The 20,548-nt window shown below is 34.2% G+C and overlaps 1 protein-coding gene across 6 annotated transcripts in view; it reads left to right on the top strand.

Annotated features, from left to right (window-relative positions):
• The window catches only part of DGKB (diacylglycerol kinase beta), a 782,610-nt gene that overhangs the window by 576,829 nt on the left and 185,233 nt on the right, over nucleotides 1–20,548 (top strand). For all 6 annotated transcript variants that reach the window (XM_004377415.2, XM_004377414.2, XM_023732276.1 and 3 more), the window contains 2 exons: nucleotides 11,063–11,153; nucleotides 18,771–18,963. In XM_004377415.2, the coding sequence (XP_004377472.1) occupies nucleotides 11,063–11,153; nucleotides 18,771–18,963 (284 nt within the window). The remainder of the gene's footprint in view (nucleotides 1–11,062; nucleotides 11,154–18,770; nucleotides 18,964–20,548) is intronic.

Here is a 20,548-nt window from a genome sequence, read left to right as displayed (position 1 = left end):
AATGTTATTAAACAGAGTTATTTCATTTAATGATATTGTGCCGCTTCTAGTACTGGTTAGATGTATAAATCAGGAAGGACAACCAGAGCTGTGTTTTACCAAGAAGTCTATTGAAACTTGTGCATTTAATTAACTTCCCTGAAACTTAGCGGGTGTTGCTTAAATATCTTTTGTACTGTATTGAAGCTAAAGTAACTTCATGTTCATGTACTAGTGGTTAAGTCGTTGACTGGCTTAGTATATTCAGTAAAAGCAAACAAATAGGAGATAGAGAAAGGAAACCAAGAAAGGCAGTTGGGGAATGGTAAACAGGAATGAAGCAAGCAATTTCCCACTTCTGGTTCAAAATATTCAATTAGTATTATACAGCTAGTTGTTCCTGATGCCTAGAAAGGCTGGCTGGACTATTTAGCGGGACTTATCCATGGGCAATATTTTGGTTTGTGATCGTAGTCCAGGGTCTTGTCCTCATCTTGGTATATGCAGAAACACAACTGTATCATGGCCCCCAGAAGCTATCAAGCTCTCAGTGACTCACTCAGTTTTAGCAAGTATAAAATTTCTGTACCAATTAAAATTGGGTACACAGCAAAACCAAAGTAAAAACGAGCGTTTGAACACATATGGGTGGGTACAGACACAATTAAAGAGAATGTTGACGAATTGTGATAAATCTAACTAATGTCAATGAAAATCTGTGTGGAAATAGTCAAATGAGAACCTAACTTGCTGTGTAAACTTTCACCAAAAACTCAATTAAAAAAAAAATGAGTTGAGTGGAGGTTGTAGCAATTTCTTTCAGGGTTTAGAATATACAATTCCATATTCCAAGACATCACAGACTTGGTATCAAAAATCATGGAAAGCCAATTTAATTCCTAGATTGCTTGGTAACTATGGAATTAGAGCAAAAGAGGGAGATGAGTTGAGGAGCTCTATAACCTAGAGTCTTTGCAAAGCCTGACCAGTTTCCTTCATTAGGGGAGTCTTGCTATTTTCTTGTTACCGTCTTAGAGCATCCTGTACACCCCTTTTATAGCACTTATCACAATTGGTATTAAATAATTTATCCTTCCCAGACTAGAATATAAGTTTTATGAAAGCAGAGACCACTTTTGTCCTGTGGATAAATGTAGTCCCAATTTGTCACAGTGCCCTCTCTAGAGCAGGTGCTCAGTAGTTGAAAAATTAATTCCTATCCCGCCAGAGAGGAGAGAATGCTAGCTTTCCCTGATACCCAGAGTCAGGTCTGGAGGTGCGCTCATTCCTGCATTGTAATGCCTTCCCTTTGTGTTTTCAAACTTATTGAATTTCATTTTTGTGTGAGTGAATACATTCTATTTATGAGTACGATAACGTATTTAAATGAACTAGAGCTTTCTCTTATATTGAGTCATACTTGCCTTAATTGCTTTTCATTGTCAATTTTAGCTATATTTTTCTTAAGCATTTAAACCAGTTGCAGTCAAGTCAGTTCCAACTTATGGAGACCCCATGTGTGTCAGACTAAAACTGTACTCCACAGGGTTTTCAATGGCTGATTTTTCTGGAAGTAGATCGCCAGGCCATTCTTCAGAGGTGCCTTGGGGAGGGCTCAGACCTCCAACTTTTCAGTTAGCAGCCAAGTGCATTAACTATTTGCACCACCCAGAGACTCCTAGTTAGACATAACCCATTAAAAAACAAACCCTTTGGCTTTGAGTCAATTCTGACTCATAGCAACACCATAAGACAGAGTAGAACTGCCCCATAGAGTTCCCAAAACTGTAATCTTTACAGAAGCACACTGCCACATCTTTCCCCCAAGGAGCGGCTGGTGGGTTTGAACCACTGACCTTTTGGTTAGCAGCCAAACTCTTTAATCACTGCACCACCAGGACTTCTCTAGTTAGACATACTATACCTTAAATATTTATGCAGATAACCTCAGACATCATGGAACATTTTATTAATCCAAATATCACATGGTGACTATTTCTAAGTTGTTGGATTTGGGATAGGTGAAGGTGAGAAGTGTGACCTTATTAGCTAATTATTAGTCTAAACAGATTTTAAATGCCTATGAAGAAAGGATCAGATGTAAACTGGGGTGTTTGATGGTTCCTATTCAAGATTATTTAAAGCATATAAGCATGAGAAGTAATTCTCAGAAAATTCTGGGGAATAGCCAGTCAGATGAGGAAACCATATTCAGAGATATTTGCATGTCTAGTCTCAAGGTAAGCACAAGGAGTTATGGTGAAAGGAAATTCTCCATCTGAACTCCTTCATTCTTTTCACCACTGAATTTCACCTGCTGAAAAACAGTATTGAATCCGAAACCCATTGCCATTGAGTCGATTCCGACTCATAGCGACCCTATAGGACAGAGTTGAACTGCCCCATAGGGTTTCCAAGGAACGGCTGGTAGATTCAAACTGCCGACCTTTTGGTTAGCAGCCCAACTCTTAACCACTGTGCCACCAGGGCTCAGAGAAAAATAGGATCATATGACAAATTTATCACCTCATTTCGGTTTCCAAAATATCTCATTGATAATAATATATGTGAAAATTCCCTTACAGATTATGATGGGCTACGATGAGGTTGTTTGGAAGCAAATAACAAAATATACAAACTAAACAGTAAGAGTCTATTGATATATCTCAAATAAGTAGAAATCCAGAAACAGACTGTTTCATGATTGGCTGATTAGGCAGTTCAACTTTGTCAGGTATCTGGGTTTCCCTTGGCTTTCCCCTCATGGTGTCAAGGTCGCTTTCCATCTACAGTTATAATAGTCTTCCTTGCCAACATGCAAAGACAGGAAATTAGCTTTGACTTCGTATGCGTCGATTTATCAGGAAGGAAAATCTTTCCTAGAAGCCATAATAACCTTCCCTCAAGTCCCATTTATCAGCTCTAGACTACCCTGTCATCTTTAATTGACTTATTTCAGAAGAGGGAAATAAAAGCAATTTCAAAACAAAAATATAAACAAGAATGGTATATAATGATGATCCATCTGAACTATAGACATTTTCCTTATAACTTAGAAAAAAAAAGTTTTAGGTGATGATGCATGCATTATTGCATTTAATGAGACATTATGGAAAAAAGCTAGTATTTCTTGCTGGATTTTCAACTACCAATGAGATGTTGGGAAAATAACTTCTAAACCCTCAGTGGGTTCACCTGTGACAATGCTGTACTCAATAGAAAAAGGAATTATTACTATAATAAATTTTGTTTGTTGTTGTTAGGTGCCATTGAGTCAATTCTGACTCATAGCAACCTGTGTACAACAGAACAAAACACTGCCAAGTCTTGCAGCATCTTCACAATAGTTGCTATGTTTGAGCACTTTGTTGCAGCAACAGTGTCAGTCCATCTCACTAAGAGTCTTCCTCTTTTTCGATGACCCTCTACTTTACTATGATGTCCTTCTCCAGGACTGGTCCCTCCTGAGGACACATCCCAAGTACATGAGACGAAGTCTTGGCATCATCACTTCCAAGGAGCACTCTGGCTGTATTTCTTCCAAGACAGATTTGTTCATTCTTCTGGCAGTCCGTGGTGTATTCCATACTCTTAGCCAACATCATAATTCAAAGCCATCAATTCTTCTGTGGTCTTCCTTATTCATTGTCTAGCTATTGCATGCATATGAGGCCACTGAAAATACCATGGCTTGAGTCAGGTGCACCTTAGTCCTCAGAATAACATCTTTGCTCTTTAATGCTTTAAAGAGGTCTTTTGCAGCAGATTTGCTCAATGCAATATATCATTTGATTTCTTGACTGCTGCTTCCATGGGTGTTGATTATGGATCCAAGTAAAAATGAAATCCTTGACAGCTTCAATATTTTCTCCATTTATCATGATGTTGCCTATTGGTCCAGTTGTGAGGATTTTTGTTTTCTTTATTTTGAGATGTAATCCATACTGAAGGCTATAGTCTTTGATCTTCATCTGTAAGTGCTTCAAGTCCTCTTTGCTTTCAGCAAGCAAGGTTGTGTCATCTGCATACTGCAGGTTGTTAATGAATCTTCCTCCAATCTTGATGCCTTGTTCTTCTTCATATAGTCCAGCTTCGCAGATTATTTGCTTAGCGTACAAATTGAATAAGCATGGTGAAAGGATACAGCCCTGATGTGCGCCTCTCTTGATTTTAAAGCATGCAAGACCAATGACCTATTCATTGTAAATGCTTTTTATCAACAACATGAACGGCAACTATACATGTGTACTTTGTCAGATGGAATACACAGGAATCCAATCGACTACATCTGTGAAAAGACCTGATGGAGAAATTCAATATCATCAGCCAGAACGAGGCCAGGGGCCAACTGTGGAACAGGCCATCAATTGCTCCTATGCAAGTTCAAGTTGAAACTGAAGAAAATTAAAACAAGTCCACAAGAGTCAAAGTACAGCACTGAATATATCCCACCTGAATTTAGAGACCTTCTGAGGAATAGATATGATGCATTGGAGGCTAATGACCGAAGACCAGATGAGTTGTGGGTTGACATCAAGGACATCATACATGAAGAAAGCAAAAAGTCATTAAAAAGACAGGAAAGAAAGAAAAGACAGCAATGGATGTCAGATAAGACTCTTAAACTTCCTCTGGAACATAGAGTGGCTAAAGCAAATGGAAGAAAATTTCTATTTATAATTGTCTTGGGGAAACAGTTTTATTATTATGAAATATTTAATATTAAAAGTCTAGTTATTGAAACCCACTTCATTCTAAACATGCTTGGTCATGTTTAAATCTTTTATAGGTTTAATTTTACATTTCATATAATTATTAATACCTGTTTGGTAAGTACTCTGTAATGTGACATCACTGCTTTTACACTTTTCCATTTTAACCTCTGATATGCGATAAAAAGTAGAGGAAAATAGAGCATTGAGGAACAAAAGAATTATTTAATATTGTGATTGAAAATTGTTATACACACATTATTATACACCCATTATTTTTTTCTTTTTTGAAAGACAATTGTTTAAACAATTGGAAAAATGTGCTAAAATATTTAATCTTTTTGATGCATTCTGTTTCATATACTTATATATGAGAAACTTTCTTCACTCTTGTAAAAGTAATTTGGGTTAAAAATTGTATTTCTAGAATATCTATCTTTTTTTTTACAAACTAAGATGGAGTATTATATGATTCTGTGTGAAGTTTCTATAGCTTGTTTCAGTCTCCCTGGGACTTAACAAATACATCTTATGAATGAGCATTAGATACAAACATTTATATATGTCTTTATTTATTTATTTATTTATATTTTTCCCTGTTGTTTGGGAACATGAAAAATATTTGCTGTCTTTGGTGTGAATATAAAATGTCTCCACTGTCGTCATTGTTTCTTCCTTATGAAATAATATTATCAACATTATTCTATCACTATGAGAGAAGCATAAATTGCTATACAGAAAAATATGAGTTTGAGGGTTTAAATAAGATGTGGTTCTTTTTAGGAGCCCCGGTGGCACAGTGGTTAAGTGCTTAGCTGCTAACCAAAAGGTTGGCAGTTTGAGTCCACCAGCTACTCTGTGGGAGAAAAGATGTGGCATTCTGCTTCTGTAAAGATTTACAGCCTTGGAAACCCTATTGGGCAGTTCTACTCTGTACTATAGGGTCGCTATGAACTCGACAGCTATGGGTTGGGTAGTTTTTTTTACAATTTTTAAAAATGATATTCTATGCCATTATGTGTAATATGATCACTTTCTCTACCGGTATGTTCTATGAATAGTAATTAAGAGTTTCAAGTTTCTACAAGCAAATATATAACTTCTTAAGTATCTTAAATATCTGGTAGTATAATTTTTACCAGTTGGGGTAAAACTCCCCATTCGTTTCACTTTTCATACTTTGAAAAACCTTTTTCATAACCATTAATGAAATGAATTTGTAGTTACCAATCAAAACAAAAAATTTAGTTGCTGATCTCATTTGAGTTGGGTCAGGACTTAGTTGTCAATAGATGCCTATTACTGTAGTCCATACAGATGAGATTTAGTTTCACAGGAAAATTCAATTGGTGATTAAAACAAACAAACTACAACTATCCTTCACCTTTTCCCCTATGCTGACTTGTTGTTGCGCCAACAAGGCCCTCGTGCCCTGCCAACATTCTGCTTGCTGGCAGCCACCTGTGAATGCTTCTTTCCTGAGCTGCTGTTTTCAGGCGATGCTTATTCACTGGTGAACTCAAGTCCCACTGGGGTCCTTCCATTTGACTTGTGGTTTATTTTAAAAGTAATACCTCACTATATTTAGGAATAAATGAGTAAAACTAATAACCAATGTTTAGTGTAATGTTTCTTGGCAATAAAAAACAAATAAAGCTGAATTGATTCTATAATATAAATGTACCACTTTAAATGCTTATACTGTTACTTTAAGTCAATAGTGCCTCATCTCCTATCACCATTACTGGCCAAGTCCAAAAATCCTAATATGCTTCTAGGGTATGTCACTGAATTGTGAGATTGGATTATATTATTAAAATAAAACTATTGTATTATTAGAAACTTTATTCTCCATGAGAAAATTATTTTAAAACCGGATTTGAAATAACTGTTGAAATACTTTATATAACAGAACAATAATAAAAGGAAATGAATGAAAAACATTGGATTTTTGAAACATTCTTAATACGTTAAAAAATGTATTGGTTTTAATTCCATTTTAAGTAAGTTACCTTACTTAGGTGATAATGGTTTTGCTTTCATTTGAACAGCAAAGATCAAAAGAGTATGTTATCCATGCAACATAGAATCACTTAGTTAAAGATGCTTGAAAAGGGGTACAAGTGTCTAGTAGCAGTCTTTTCAGTTTTATATACATTAAAGTATCTTCTATATCTTCTATACTCCCATTAGGTGCATGTTGTTGTTGTTTTTAGGTGCCGTCGAGTTGGCTCTGACTCATAGGGACCCTACAGGACAAAGTAGAACTACTCCATAGGGTTTCTAAGGAGCGGCTGGTGGATTTGAACTGCCGATCTTTTGGTTAGCAACCCAGCTCTTGACCACTACGCCACCAGGGCTCCATTAGGTGCATAACAAATAATAAAAGAAATGCACCTCTGTGAGGAAAAATCGACCTTTAAGAGTAATTTCACCGAATTACAACTTTTCTGTTTGTTTATGACTTGTAAGCCTTCTACAGTAAGATAAATGAGGCAATTTCACCCCATTCTTTTATGTTGTATCTTCCTTAGAAATGAGCATCATATCTAATTAGGTTCTCTTGTATTCTTTTTGAGAATTACACAGCCTCTTCATGTTTTGTTTGTTTGTTTTGTTTTATATTTGCTTCATTAACATTACTTAGCAAACAAAAGCCAAAAAAAAAAAAAAAATTTAAACCAAGAAAAATTTCAAGGGAAATACATTGCTAGGAATTAAATTACCTATTTAAATGTTAAGAACTTGGAGAGCTAAATATTAACTAAATTTCATAATGACAAGAATGATTTTTGCTTGAACAAAATCTCTGATACTTCACATTTCACCAAGGATATGTAAAGAAGCAAAATTACTGTTAGTAAGAAAATGTCTGGTGAATGGGAGCTAATTTCTTCATCTTTACCTGAACATTTGGTAGCCAAGCAAATTGAATATTAAACTGAAGCCTGTAGCTTTACAATTAAATTCATTGAAATAAAGCTCAATATATTAATCACTTAAGATTATAATTGAATAAAGAAATTTTTGTGGAATTTGTAGAACATTTGTCATCAAACCTAGATCACAAAACCTGTCAAAGAATACAATAAATTTGATTTTAGTGTAAACATTTGACAGTGGGTTAAATGTTCAGGTACCTTATTTTTAAGGGCCGAAGCTATGCGTTTGTCTGACAAATTTAAGTTTGAATTATTTGGATCGTTTTCTAATGTGAACCATAAAAATAAATAGCATACATGTTTAAATGTGCTTTTTTTGCATTTCCACAACCTAAAAACCATTTTAGTTTAAAAAATAAAATTTAACAGCCTTTAATTTATCATGTGGAATCTGATTCTATGTGCTTTTTATTACCACCATATATTTATCTAAGTGAAACATAAAATGGTTGTAATAATAGAGAATTTAAAGTAGCTTTTGCACATGAGTAGTAATGCTAACTAACATGATGAATAAAGGCTGAATGTAAATTGTCAGAATTTCTGTTTCTTGTATATGTTTGCTAAAATGAGATATCTTGGTTAACTGTTCTAAGTGCCACATCATTCTAATTAAGCTGTAAAGACTATTATGGACAGAATGAAAAAAAAATAGGGAGTAATTTTATATGTAATCGAAAGCTTCATATATTTAATTTTCAAGCTGCAATAGAATATGTATTTGATCACAGCATACGTCAAACTGTAAGCCCGCACCCCCTTTTTTTTGCAGGAGTAACACTCAGATATTCTCACATATTCATTCTAATGTACCCAAAGTATGGCAAAAACTGGTATAATCTAACATCATCAGTTCCCATTAATTATGTCTCATGTCTCTATCCTCTCTTCTCCATTTCTCTTGCCACTTGCTTTAGGCATTCAATTGTATTTCATTTAACTATGCCAATAGCCACGTTTCTCTTGACAACACTAGCATTTCAATGTTCCAGTCCATTTTTATCATTTCTTCTAGATTTATTTTCCCATTAAACAAAGCTGGCCACATAAACTTCTGTCAGCTTCCTATTAATCTGTAAAATCAAGACCAGATCCAAAGCAGACTCTACCTCACTTGTTAGCCCACACTCCAATGAATACCAGAGCTTGTGTCTTCTTCTCTACTTGCTTCTGCCACTTATCTATTAAAATGTCACCTTCTCATGTAAAGCTTTCTGGATTCCCCAAGGCAAAATTAATTGATTCACTGAAGTGTGTTCCCACAATACATTGTTCATATTCCATTTAGAGAATTAATTTTATTATTATTATTTTATAGGCCTATAATCTTACAACACTCAGAGCTCCTTGGGGATGCAGATAATTGCATTCATATTTGTATCTTTAGAGATTAACACAATGCCCTATAGCATATGGAAACGAATATTCTCACTAAACATTTGTTGAATGAGTAAATAAATGAATGAATTAAACCATAAAGTTTTAGAGGAAATACCAACATAAAAATGTTATTAGAAAACCTTATAAATGTAGAAAAACAATTACAAGCAGTCATAAAGCTTACACTAATTATTATTCTAAGGCTATCTTGAGGACACCTCATACAGATCAATATTTTCTTCTCAATCTATTGAATGGCATATTTTTCATCAGAATGTATTTCCATTTTTCCAGTGAGTACCAGTAGGAGAATATTTTCTTACATAATTTCAACTGGTAGGTAAAGTTGTAACACACAACTATTCCCTAAAGTAGATATTTGCATTAATTTAACATAGACTTGTATATAGACATAGACTCACAGAACCTGGTGTTAAATATTTAACTCTGCTCTATGTATCTAAGTATCACCTATCTATTTCTATTCACATACATGAAATCAAGCCATAAACCAAGGAAAAGTATTTTCTAGAACAGAATAAGATGTATGGAGCTAGATTCCTTCAAACCTATACTGGTCTTCAGATTACTGACTTGAATATGATTGAGGAAAGAAGGGTTAGTGAAAATTTTATGAAGAAATAAAACCTTATGTGAGCCTAAATATTAGTAAATATGTAGAGGTAGATAGTATAAGATTATTTTTATGCTTAGTAATTTAATACCAGAGAACTCTATTTGACACAGCATGATAATAAGCACAGATCCCATGTCATTTTCTATAACTAATAATAGAATTAAGTAGCAATGTCCTTGCCAAATGTATTTTTAATTGTAGAATTCTTTAATTCTAATGTAAAAGATGTCAACATGTATAAGTCAAACAGAATAATTTGATGTGAGAAATATATTTGAATGCAATGACAAAAATTTCTGTTTTGCTTTTATGTGTGAAAATATATGTCATTTTGCCTGTATTTTCTCCTAATTGAAGGCATGATACCTTATCTTAATTATGTTTGATTAAAACTGTGCATTTTTTATGAGAATGAACTTTTAAATCCAATAATTGATAATATAAAATAGTCACCCTTATAAAATTACAATTTAATACTTGGTATAAAGAGTCAAAGATTTGGTCATTGGGTCATTGGAGAAAATAAATGTTAAACATCTTACTCAGATTAAATACTTAAATCTTTTAAACTATATTTTCCTTCTAACTTTTGTTATGTATATGTAGATAATATTATTATTCCTTCCTTAGTTCTTTCATGCTATATCATAATTCCCCACTATTGGTCATATGGAATAGGACAATGTCTTAAAAAATAACTAATGACTATCCCAAAGTTACTGAATTTTAATTTTATGAATAGCCACTGTTTTATTTTTTTATTTTTTGATATGCTATCTGATCATGCCAATTTCTAATGGATGCTTAAAACCCATTGCCGTCAAGTTGATTCCAACTCATAGTGACCCTGTAGGACAGAGTAGAACTGCCCCATGGGGTTTCCAAGCAGCGGCTGGTGGATTCAAACTGCCAACCTTCTGGTTAGCAGCCAAGCTCTTAACCACTGTACCACCATAGCCATCTATAAAATTTTAGCATTTTAGAGTTTTGTCCTTTTCTCTCATGAAAAGCCCAGGTTTTTTTTTTATTGTTGTTGTTGTTTTTTATGGTTACAGAGATACGGTTATGGTTCTAAAATCAAGCTTTTTAAGAGCAATCTAAGAATAATAATCAGTATAACTATTTTCAAAAATCTGAGCAACTAATAGAAAGAAAAATCAAAGATATTCTTTAGTCTGTGTGCACAACAATTCCTTGAATCCCCTTAGAAGCTATCGTACAATTTGACACCAACATTTAAGCTCTGAAAATTATGTCATCATTTATTACATTGTGGTGTCACATGTTCTCAGACCTTTCCGAATACTTATAATACAAGACAGGGTTAGCCTATTTTAGAATTAAAAAAAAAAAAAAAAAATTGCCTCTGTTGTTGATAATTACCTAAGCTGCTTCTTCCTTTCCTTTTTCAGAATGAAGAACAAATTTTGGTATTTTGAGTTTGGCACTTCTGAGACTTTCTCAGCCACCTGCAAGAAGCTACATGAATCTGTAGAAATAGAAGTAAGAACAATGGATTCTCTTTTCTAATACCATAAAATGGCTCGAAGTTGATTAATATGTTTGTACTGTGGCCATAGAATGAATTAAAATCCACATAGATTTACTCAAGATTCTGAAATATCATTTCTGTCACTCAGTGGGACTATCACACTATCTAAAAATAGTAGTATAAAGTTAGGTTTGGGTATGAGTTGTTTTAATAGCGTATAAAAGGATTGAGAAGTGGAGCACAACTTTAAAAGTCAATGGAGAAGTTACTGGATATAGTGTGGATAGAAAAATGTAAGATAAAAGAAAATAGTTGAAAAGAAAGGAAAAAAGTTACAAGATACATAAAAATGTATTATTTTCAGGTCTCAATATTCTATAACCTTTAAAACACAGCTCACAAAAATTGTACTTACTTTCTTGAATAAAGGTAAAAAAAAAATACACTTTTCCATTGCATTCCCATTCATTAACTAGGTTTTCTCAGTTCCCAAGTTTGCCATTTCCCCATTACATTTATAGGAAGGAGAAATGCCAAGAAAGAGCAAAGATAGCAAGATAAGACACTTTTTAAAAAGATTTGGAGCAAATAGGTCTACCCCAAAAATGTAGACACTGTAGGACTCAAAATTTTGGAGACAAGTTGTGAAAGAAACTGACTTAGCTATATTGAGATATTTTAGGGTTTAAAGAAAAAAGAAAAGTTGTATTTTGATAAGTTGTAAGGACAAAACCAAAGGGACAGAATTATGAAACAACACAAACACTTAATGACTAGCTGACATGAATTGAAAAATATTGGCTTCAACACTTTTCACTATAAAAATAAATGTGTAAATGATCTCCTGACGCCTATACTATTAGTGGCATAGGTAATAAGCTTGGTTAATAGAAGTAGTTATGGACCACATAGGATCATAATGGCCTGGCTAGTCATCCTAATGTTCTAATTTACTATTATTGATAATAGTATCAAAAGTTATGCTACTTTGCAATGTAGCATTTTTGTACCTCTTTTTTTCTTCTCATCAAAATTGGTAAATAAGTTTAAGTATTAGAAATATATTTGACATTCATGGAATGGGGGAAAACCCTTCATAACTGGATAAGATCATAATCATGAAAAGAATGATCACAGAAATTGAAGGCTTTGCTCAGCGTCAACATGGACTATCTTTGATCACTATTGATGATTCAGGTATAGGTAGATATACACACACATATATATGTATACCCACACATACATACATGTATATAACATCTACAATTCTCTTTTACCTTCAAAAATCATTTTATACAGTGGATTTTAAAAATTTCTCACCCTCAGAAATCTATGCTCAGAGAAAGTCTGTAGCACAACCCCAAGTGAACACGATTTAAAAAGCATGGCTTCTAGTTGAATTTAGGGTGGATATTGCAGCCTCTTGCATTAGACAGCCCTCTCTTTACCTTATCCTACCCCTGAGCACACATTGAAAAACCACTGAAATATAGAATAATGTTATATAAATTCAAAGTAACAAATGTTCAAGAAAATATTGAGAGATATATTTGAAAACCAAGTAACATTCATGGAGCAAAAGACACTTGAATAAAAATAAATGTGGAAAATATTGATTTTGAAGTTATAAATGATAATAAATTTGAATGCTTTTGCCCACAGAGCCTTAAATCTTAGGAAAAAAAAAAAAAAAACTACTTATAATGCTCCCCAAGAAATCTGGGCAACTAGAACTAAGTTCTTTTTCTGAGGTCATGTTTCTACATGTCCTCCAAGTCGGGTTTCCCTGCTCTGCATGTACTGGCTTATTCTGAGACCAGTGCAACAGCATTTCTACATCAGAGCCAGGGCTGTGCACTTCCCATCTATTGTTGCATATCTGGAAATAGAATTATAATTTTTTTCTCAATTATACAACTTGTGTGTGTGTTTATGGATGGTAATGCAAAATCTGCCTCTATGTTCACTTTTTATGAATCCAGTCTATCATATTAGCAGCATATGCCTTTCTACCCTCAAGGTTACTTTATAATTAAATATAAGAAAAACAGCAATTTAGAAATTTGATTCTGTTTGCTGTTGCTTCCTATTTGCCCAAAAATTATACCAACTATGATTTGAGAAATATATAACAGATAACAAGTAACAAGAGAACCTTAAGTAATGGATATAATTTTTATGGGCAGCTTCTTCAAAAACAAAACATTTGGTCTATGTCCCTTTATTTCTTCTTCTTTCATATAGGGAGCTCTTTCCAAGGGGTGGATATTTGGGAAGATATAAACTTCATGGGCTAATAGTTGATAATAATAATAACCGCTGAAGTTTATGTATTACTAACAATACCTCATGCTTGGTGCTAAGCAATGTGCACACATGACCTGATTTAGTCTTCATCAAAGCCCTACGAATTAGAGATATTTGTATCTTCATTGCAGATGTGAACACTTTCTTTAATAATTTAAAAGAAGTAAGAATTGTGTTGCTGCCAAAATGTTTACATCTAAGGAAACAAATCAAGTGGAAATGGATATAGAAGTGGATACAGAGAGAGAGAGAGATCCAGCAAATGTAAAATTTAAGAATTTCCAGTGGTTGTCTAACTTCATTACAAAAGATAAAGAAATAAACAAAAATAAAAAGGTTTAATATTACAAGAAAATACTTAAAAAGCAAAGTTAGTATGAAAGTGTTTGAAGGGATGGATATGTTCCTAAGAATCTCAGGTCATGATCTGAGATTGAGGCTTTAAAGAATTTTTATTTTGCTCTGCACACCAGACAAAGTCAATGAAAGAATAAGAAAAGCCCTTCTTCAGGTATATCAGTCTTTTGAATGTCTGTGAGACTGGGAAGAATGGTATTTTTAAAGCCAAGAATGTCCATCCCAAAATACTGAGATCTGTTTTCATGATTAAGTTCTTCTATAAAGCTAAAAGATCTCAAAAATTAACAAAAGTAAGATGAGCATCAGGAGCACAAAATAAATTAGCAGGACTCAAAAGACAAGATTTTTAGTGCCCAGTAATCTGGAAAGCAGAGAATTTAAAGGCAATAGGGCAGGGTTTCCCAGCTTAGTCTGTGCTCCAACCATTGTGTTCAAATTACCCTGGATGCTCATTCAACATGCATTGAGAGGATCTTCGTGTTTAGTCCTGTTGTTGTTAGTTGCCATCAAGTCGATTCTGACTCATGGTGACCCCATGTGTGCAGAATAGGATTTCTCCATAGAGTTTTCAAGGCTGTGAGCTTTCAGAACCAGATTGCCAGGCCTTCCTTCCAAGGAGCCTCTGGGTGCGTTCGAACTGCCAACATTTGGTTAGTAGTCTAGTGCTTAGATGTTTGCACCACCCAGGGACTCCTTCGCCTGGTCCTAGAACTACCAAAACAGAATCTTGGGGTCAGGGAAGTGAAACTTGTTAATGTACACTCTTAAAAAGTTTCCCAGGTAATTTTTATATGCAGTGAAATTCAAGAAACAAGGAGTCAGGTAAAAGTGTGGATTTCAACAAAGTGGGCTAAAGGAAACAAAAGTTGGACTCATAAAGTCTAAAATGAAGAGCAACTCCTTATTCCATGAAAGAAGGAAAGTGGTAGGGGGTAGGGGGTGCTTGTGTGCATATTGCTGACACTTCATTAAGATAAATACATCATGCTTTTTCTTAATGAGGGGAATAGGGAGTAAATGAGACAGATAAAAGGAGAAGTGAATGACCAAAGGATCAAAATTCTCTGCTGTGCTTACTGGAAGTTATTTTTAGTAAGGCAGCTTTTGGTAAGGATTCCTAATATTCCAGCAATAATTTCTAGCTTTCATAGAATCTGCTAAAAAAAAAAAAAAAGGAATACATTGTGTAAAACTGTACTCATTTGCTGCTAGTGTTTATGGCTGGTATTTGATACCTTGAGCCAGTAATGTTATTATTATTGTTACTAATATGTTCAACAGCTCTGTGTGTACACAGTCTACATGGTACCTGTACTGAGGTGTTTTTTTTTTTTTTCCGCTTCAGTTTTCTCTTGATTACCTACTATCTTCATTCCACTTTGAAGGACTACTTGCGATTATGCACAATCAGTATTATCATTCCCATCACTGGTCAGGGAGCTAATGCTAAAATACCTATAAAACATGTCCTGATCCCTGTATCACATTGTGTATTACAGACAAATGTATAAAATGCATTTAAAAACATATGGAGCTTAACCACAGGGAGAATATGGAGTACCACAGCTTTCAAATATCAGAAGACATATTGTTAAGTCCATTATGTATGTGTCTATTTTAATTTGCAGATATGCTGTTGTAGTTTTCTGCAAATACATATGTAATTTTGTCTTATGTCGAAACTCTTCAAAAAGCAGACTTAGGGAAGTCATTTGTGATTTTACTCCATGCTTTTTTATACAATGAACAAAACAATGCTTTATGTTTCACTGAGTAAAATTATAAATAATTTTTACCTGACTTAAGCATAGAGTCAGAAGCACTATGGAAAAAAAAACTTCACAGTTTATCATTAGTTGTATCTCATCGAATTTATTATCCATACATCCTTCTCTCCGAAGTTCTCAACATGTTTTGAATTTTCCTGCCAATTCACATGTTAACTATATATAAAACACTAAATTCACATAAAAAAGCCTGTGTTTAGCAACTCTGTGTAATATGGCCCAGGGCACATTTGCAATTTAGTATTCAAATACATAGGGCAGAAAATTAGGTAAATTTGTCTTTGCAACAAGATCTACTTCAAACTGTAAAGAATGGACAAGGACATCGCAGCATTGCACTCTACAGATAGCTCCTGTAGGACTATATGTTAACGATCTTTTTTCTACATAATAAAAATATTCAGGATTTATTGACTAACTGAGGCTGTTAGCTTTTAAGCTTTTATATTCTTTTCCTCTGTAACTATCTTTTTTAAAATCATAAATCTTCAAAGCGGATGAAAATATTATCTGACACAGTACTATAACTTGTTTATATTTCCTAGCTTTCACCTCGCCTTTTATTTCCATGCACTCAGCTGGTGTGCTACAATTCCTGGCCTCCATCAGAACTCGCACTGAAATTTTCCAGACTAATGAACATCATGCTAAAGCAAACAGAGGAAGGTAGCCTGGGGTCAAGCACTAGTGGAAACAAATCATTAATAAATAGCAATTCATTTAAGTACGTTGTCCCGCTCTCACAGGATCTGCAGTGTTCTTCATCAGCCCTTGTTCTTTGTGATTCCTTAATTTTTTTTTCACTTCTCAGAGAGCTACTTACTGTTTCCTTAAAACTACACATGACAAGATTCTGAAAAGTGAAAACATGAATAGTAATATACACTGATGCTTTTCAATTGTCACATGTAACTCCACTCCTTCAATTAAAAAAAAAAAAAAGCCTATTTGCAACATACTCTTTTTTCTACAGATGAACAAAGGAATACTCTTTCACTAATTCTGAAGAGTGACTTGTCACAGTGGGGAGCTCAGGCCGAGTCAAATAATTGTCTTAGTGTACTACCTGCTGTGTTCAATATTGAGTGGAAATGGAAGCCAGGCCCGGGCTCCAGCTTATTTCGCAATTCTTCTGTTATTTAAATGATTTTAGTCGGTTTGGGGGAAGCCAGACCTTTATAAATTAACAGCAGGGAAATACCAAAGGTGTCAGATTGCATATTTATCATCTTTTTCGTGTAATACTTAAATATGTATTAAGAAGTGACTGACATAAATTAGGCAGATTTCAGAAGCCACAGGCCGTGGCTTGTAGAGGACCCCCTTCTGCTTGACATTTCATCCTTGTCAAAGATCAAATTATTTTAATTTAGGCTGCAAATTATAAGGAATGAAGACTTCTTTGTGGGAATTCCCTGTGGTAATCTGACTTTTGTTGTTACTGCTGCTTGTCAGTGTGCAAAAGATATAATATGCATGCAAATAAGGTTAAAAAATATGTACTATCTAATTATCCAGCCAGTACCTTCCACTTGAAGACAGTGGGAGGCCTGACACACAGTATGTGTTTGATTCATTGAGGCCTGTAGGGTATTTACACAAGATTACTTTTAATTATGAAATTAATATCTGTTTATCTAGAATGTATAGTGGTAAGTGAGTATACACATGAGCAGAATTCTTTAGTAAAAAGAAATCATCTTAATTTAATACATAAAAAGGAGGAAAAATAACTTGCCTCTGAAAAAAAGACATCATCAAGACCTTGATTTCACCCTCTTTGAAACAAATAGAATGAAAACTTGGCACTTTCTCTTGCATTTGTTTCTACCACTGCCAAGTAGGCTCAAGATGTTTTGCTTTATTTCACAGCTTTTTGTGTGTGTGTGTGTGAACATGATTCAGTATGATGAGGAGAATGTGGAAAGGAGAGTTTTTCATTATTTTGGTGGAACACTACCTCTTCTAGGTCCCCAAATCATGATTTTCATGAGAAAGAGTATGATAAAGTGAATATCAGTAAGTTTTCTGTAATGAGACAAAGCAAATGAAACAATCACACTGTAGATACGCATTAACCTATGAAATGCACATCCCCAACAAAGTTCTTTGTAAAACAAAATGTTTTACGTTCAAATCGCTTTTCATACTAACTTACCACTGGAAATTGGAGAACAATTTCTGGGATATATTTATTATAAGTGTCATTTTAGAAAGCATGAAATAGATGAATAAGTAATAATTCCAAAAATATGGAGTACCTTTGACAGTTCACATCCATCAGTGGAGATAAACAGTAAATTAAAAAAAATAAAAAATTGACCACTCTGAATACAGCAGTGTGTCGTCGGTTAGCAAGTTCCATCATTCTTAATAATCAAAAGGGTGTCCGTCCCCATGCAAAAAGAAAAAAAAAAAATCTGGCTGAATAATTATTTTCATTTTTCAACTTATTGTTACAGTCGCCATGAAGTAATGATGGATTGGAAATCCCTTTTACTGTTACTCTTATCATTCCCCTCACCCCGCCTGCCTTCTCCTGCGCATTTGTTTAGGCCGTTATGCCTCTCACTGCCTTTGACAACCTGCTTAGAACTTTATGTAGTCCAAGAAACCACCTGGGTTACGCCCATGTGATTCCAGTCTCTTTGACTTGCTGTTTAGTACTGTATCTTTTTTTCCCCAAAAGTCTCTTAAGCCTTTTTCTCTGCCCCAAAAATGAGAACATGAATCACGAATTCTGTTTATTTACTTTCCCCCAATAGTGCTTTACAGTGTATCCTACAAATAGAATTCAATCATTAGAATTTCTGTGTGAAAATTGACCAAACGTCCCAGAATCAACCTCTTTGTATCACATTAGAACTTTGCAGCTGGTTGTACGTGCAGACACTAGCCGTTGTCTCTCTCAACGGTTTTCTGTAAACGAAGATAGAGGTGATTTAATTTGATCGTTTTCAAAGGCTATTAATGATAACTGGCTAATGTTAGTGGCTGCTTTATCTTTGATATTGACATTTAAGGTAACCAATTAAGTGTTCTTGACAGGTTTATTCAGAAATGACAGGATTTGGATTTAAAAGCTCTTATTAAAAGATAAGGAAATACAAAAGGAATTAAGGAAAGAAAGAAAATATCTTCCTGTTTCTGCTTTTTTTTTTTTCCACTGATCAGTGTGATGGAGTACAGATAGATTTAATAAACATCTCTCTGGAAGGAATTGCTATTTTGAACATACCAAGCATGCATGGAGGATCCAATCTTTGGGGAGAGTCTAAGAAAAGAAGAAGCCATCGCCGAATAGAAAAAAAGTCTGACAAAAGGACCACGCTCACAGACGCCAAAGAGTTGAAGTTTGCAGGTCAAGGTAAGTTTTCTAAAATTAAAGATTTTTCCATTGCACTATAAAAGTCGATATATCTATGCAGTTGTATTGCGATTAAATTGTATCATAATACTTTCTAAAATCAAAATACTTTCTAAAATGTATACATTGGCTGTATTTATCATGGATTTTTTTTTTTTCCTATTCTCCTTTGTATATAGCTCTTCCCTCAGTAAATAAAATACACGTGGATATTTATTGGGTACTAAAATAGTACATATTATAGATTAAGGTCTTCCTATTACCGAACACAGTCGCCATCTAGAATGAGCTTGTCTTGATCAGGATTTTGGAGCTGGTGTAACAAGGGCCTTGTAAGGGCTTTTCTAAGGTTTGCTGCAAGAGATTTTATTCTTGCCTATCTTACATTAAGCTATTGTTCTAAGTACCATGTATAGTACCGTATTTAAATATCCCAGAGCCTTGGTGGCGCAGTGGTTAAGAGCCACAGCTGCTAATCAGAAGTGCGGCAGCTTAAATCCACCAGCTGCTCCTTGGAAATCCTGTGGGGCAGTTCTACTCTGTCCTATAGGGTCACTACGAGACGGAATCAACTCAATGGCAATGGATTTGGTTTTTCTTTTTTTTGGTTTTAAATATCCCAGAGTATATTTTGGTTATCTTTTGCTATTTTTCCAGAAAGTTAATAACAAGTTAGAGAACTGAGGAACAGAGCAAAGGACTAACAAAGCAGGATTAAGTAGCTTTGGATCAAGGTATAGTCTTCTTTACAATTTTTGAGTCCAAAAGCATTTTGGATCAGAATCTTAAATTTCATTGTAATATAGTTCACATTTGGTCCATAACACCTAAGTCTTGTCGATCGATTTTTATAAACAACGATATCACAGTGGTGATATTCTGATAACTGATCATACTCCAATAATTTACCTATATTGCCTTATAATATTTCTTTTACTTTCTAAGGTTTACCTAATACCATTGCTAGCATTGAGGGAGCCAAGAAAACATATTGGTTTGGCTAAGTATAGCAAGAAGACAATTTGAAGGGGTTGCAGCCTTATGAGTCCATTAAAAAAAAATAATAATAAAATACAATATGAGCATGGTAGATGCACTTGATAATGGTGGGCATATAGCTTTTGTTTTGAAGTCTTCAGATACCTGAAGTTTCAGCAGCAGGCAGTGACTGCTATTCTGTGGAATTTGGTGATCATGATGGTGACAAAGATTGATGTAGAAAGTGGTAGGCATCCCCTTGAAGTTGTTACAACCTGCCAATGACAGGAGGTTTTGATGCTCTTTAAATATATAGGTGATCCTGAAGAAGTTGTGTAATTTAATACAAGCAAGCTTCCACCAAATCATTTAAAATGTTTTAGACTCATGAATGGAATATAATTGTATGAAAACATAGAGGAAAATAATTTTTTGAAGATAAAATATAGAGAGAAGAAAGAAAAGGTTTGTGCTAGATGAAGTTATAAATGAAGTGAAAAATTATAATAATTTGACTATTAATAATATAATATATAATAATTAGCTTCCAGGAGTTATTTATATTAGTTTTTTATTTTCATTTAAATGTAAGGAAAAAAGATTTCTA

This window comes from Trichechus manatus, unplaced genomic scaffold, assembly GCF_000243295.1.
Source record: "Trichechus manatus latirostris isolate Lorelei unplaced genomic scaffold, TriManLat1.0 scaffold00050, whole genome shotgun sequence".
NCBI lineage: Eukaryota > Metazoa > Chordata > Mammalia > Sirenia > Trichechidae > Trichechus > Trichechus manatus.
Note: the sequence above shows the minus strand (reverse complement) of the source record. Positions and strands in the feature narration are given on the sequence as shown.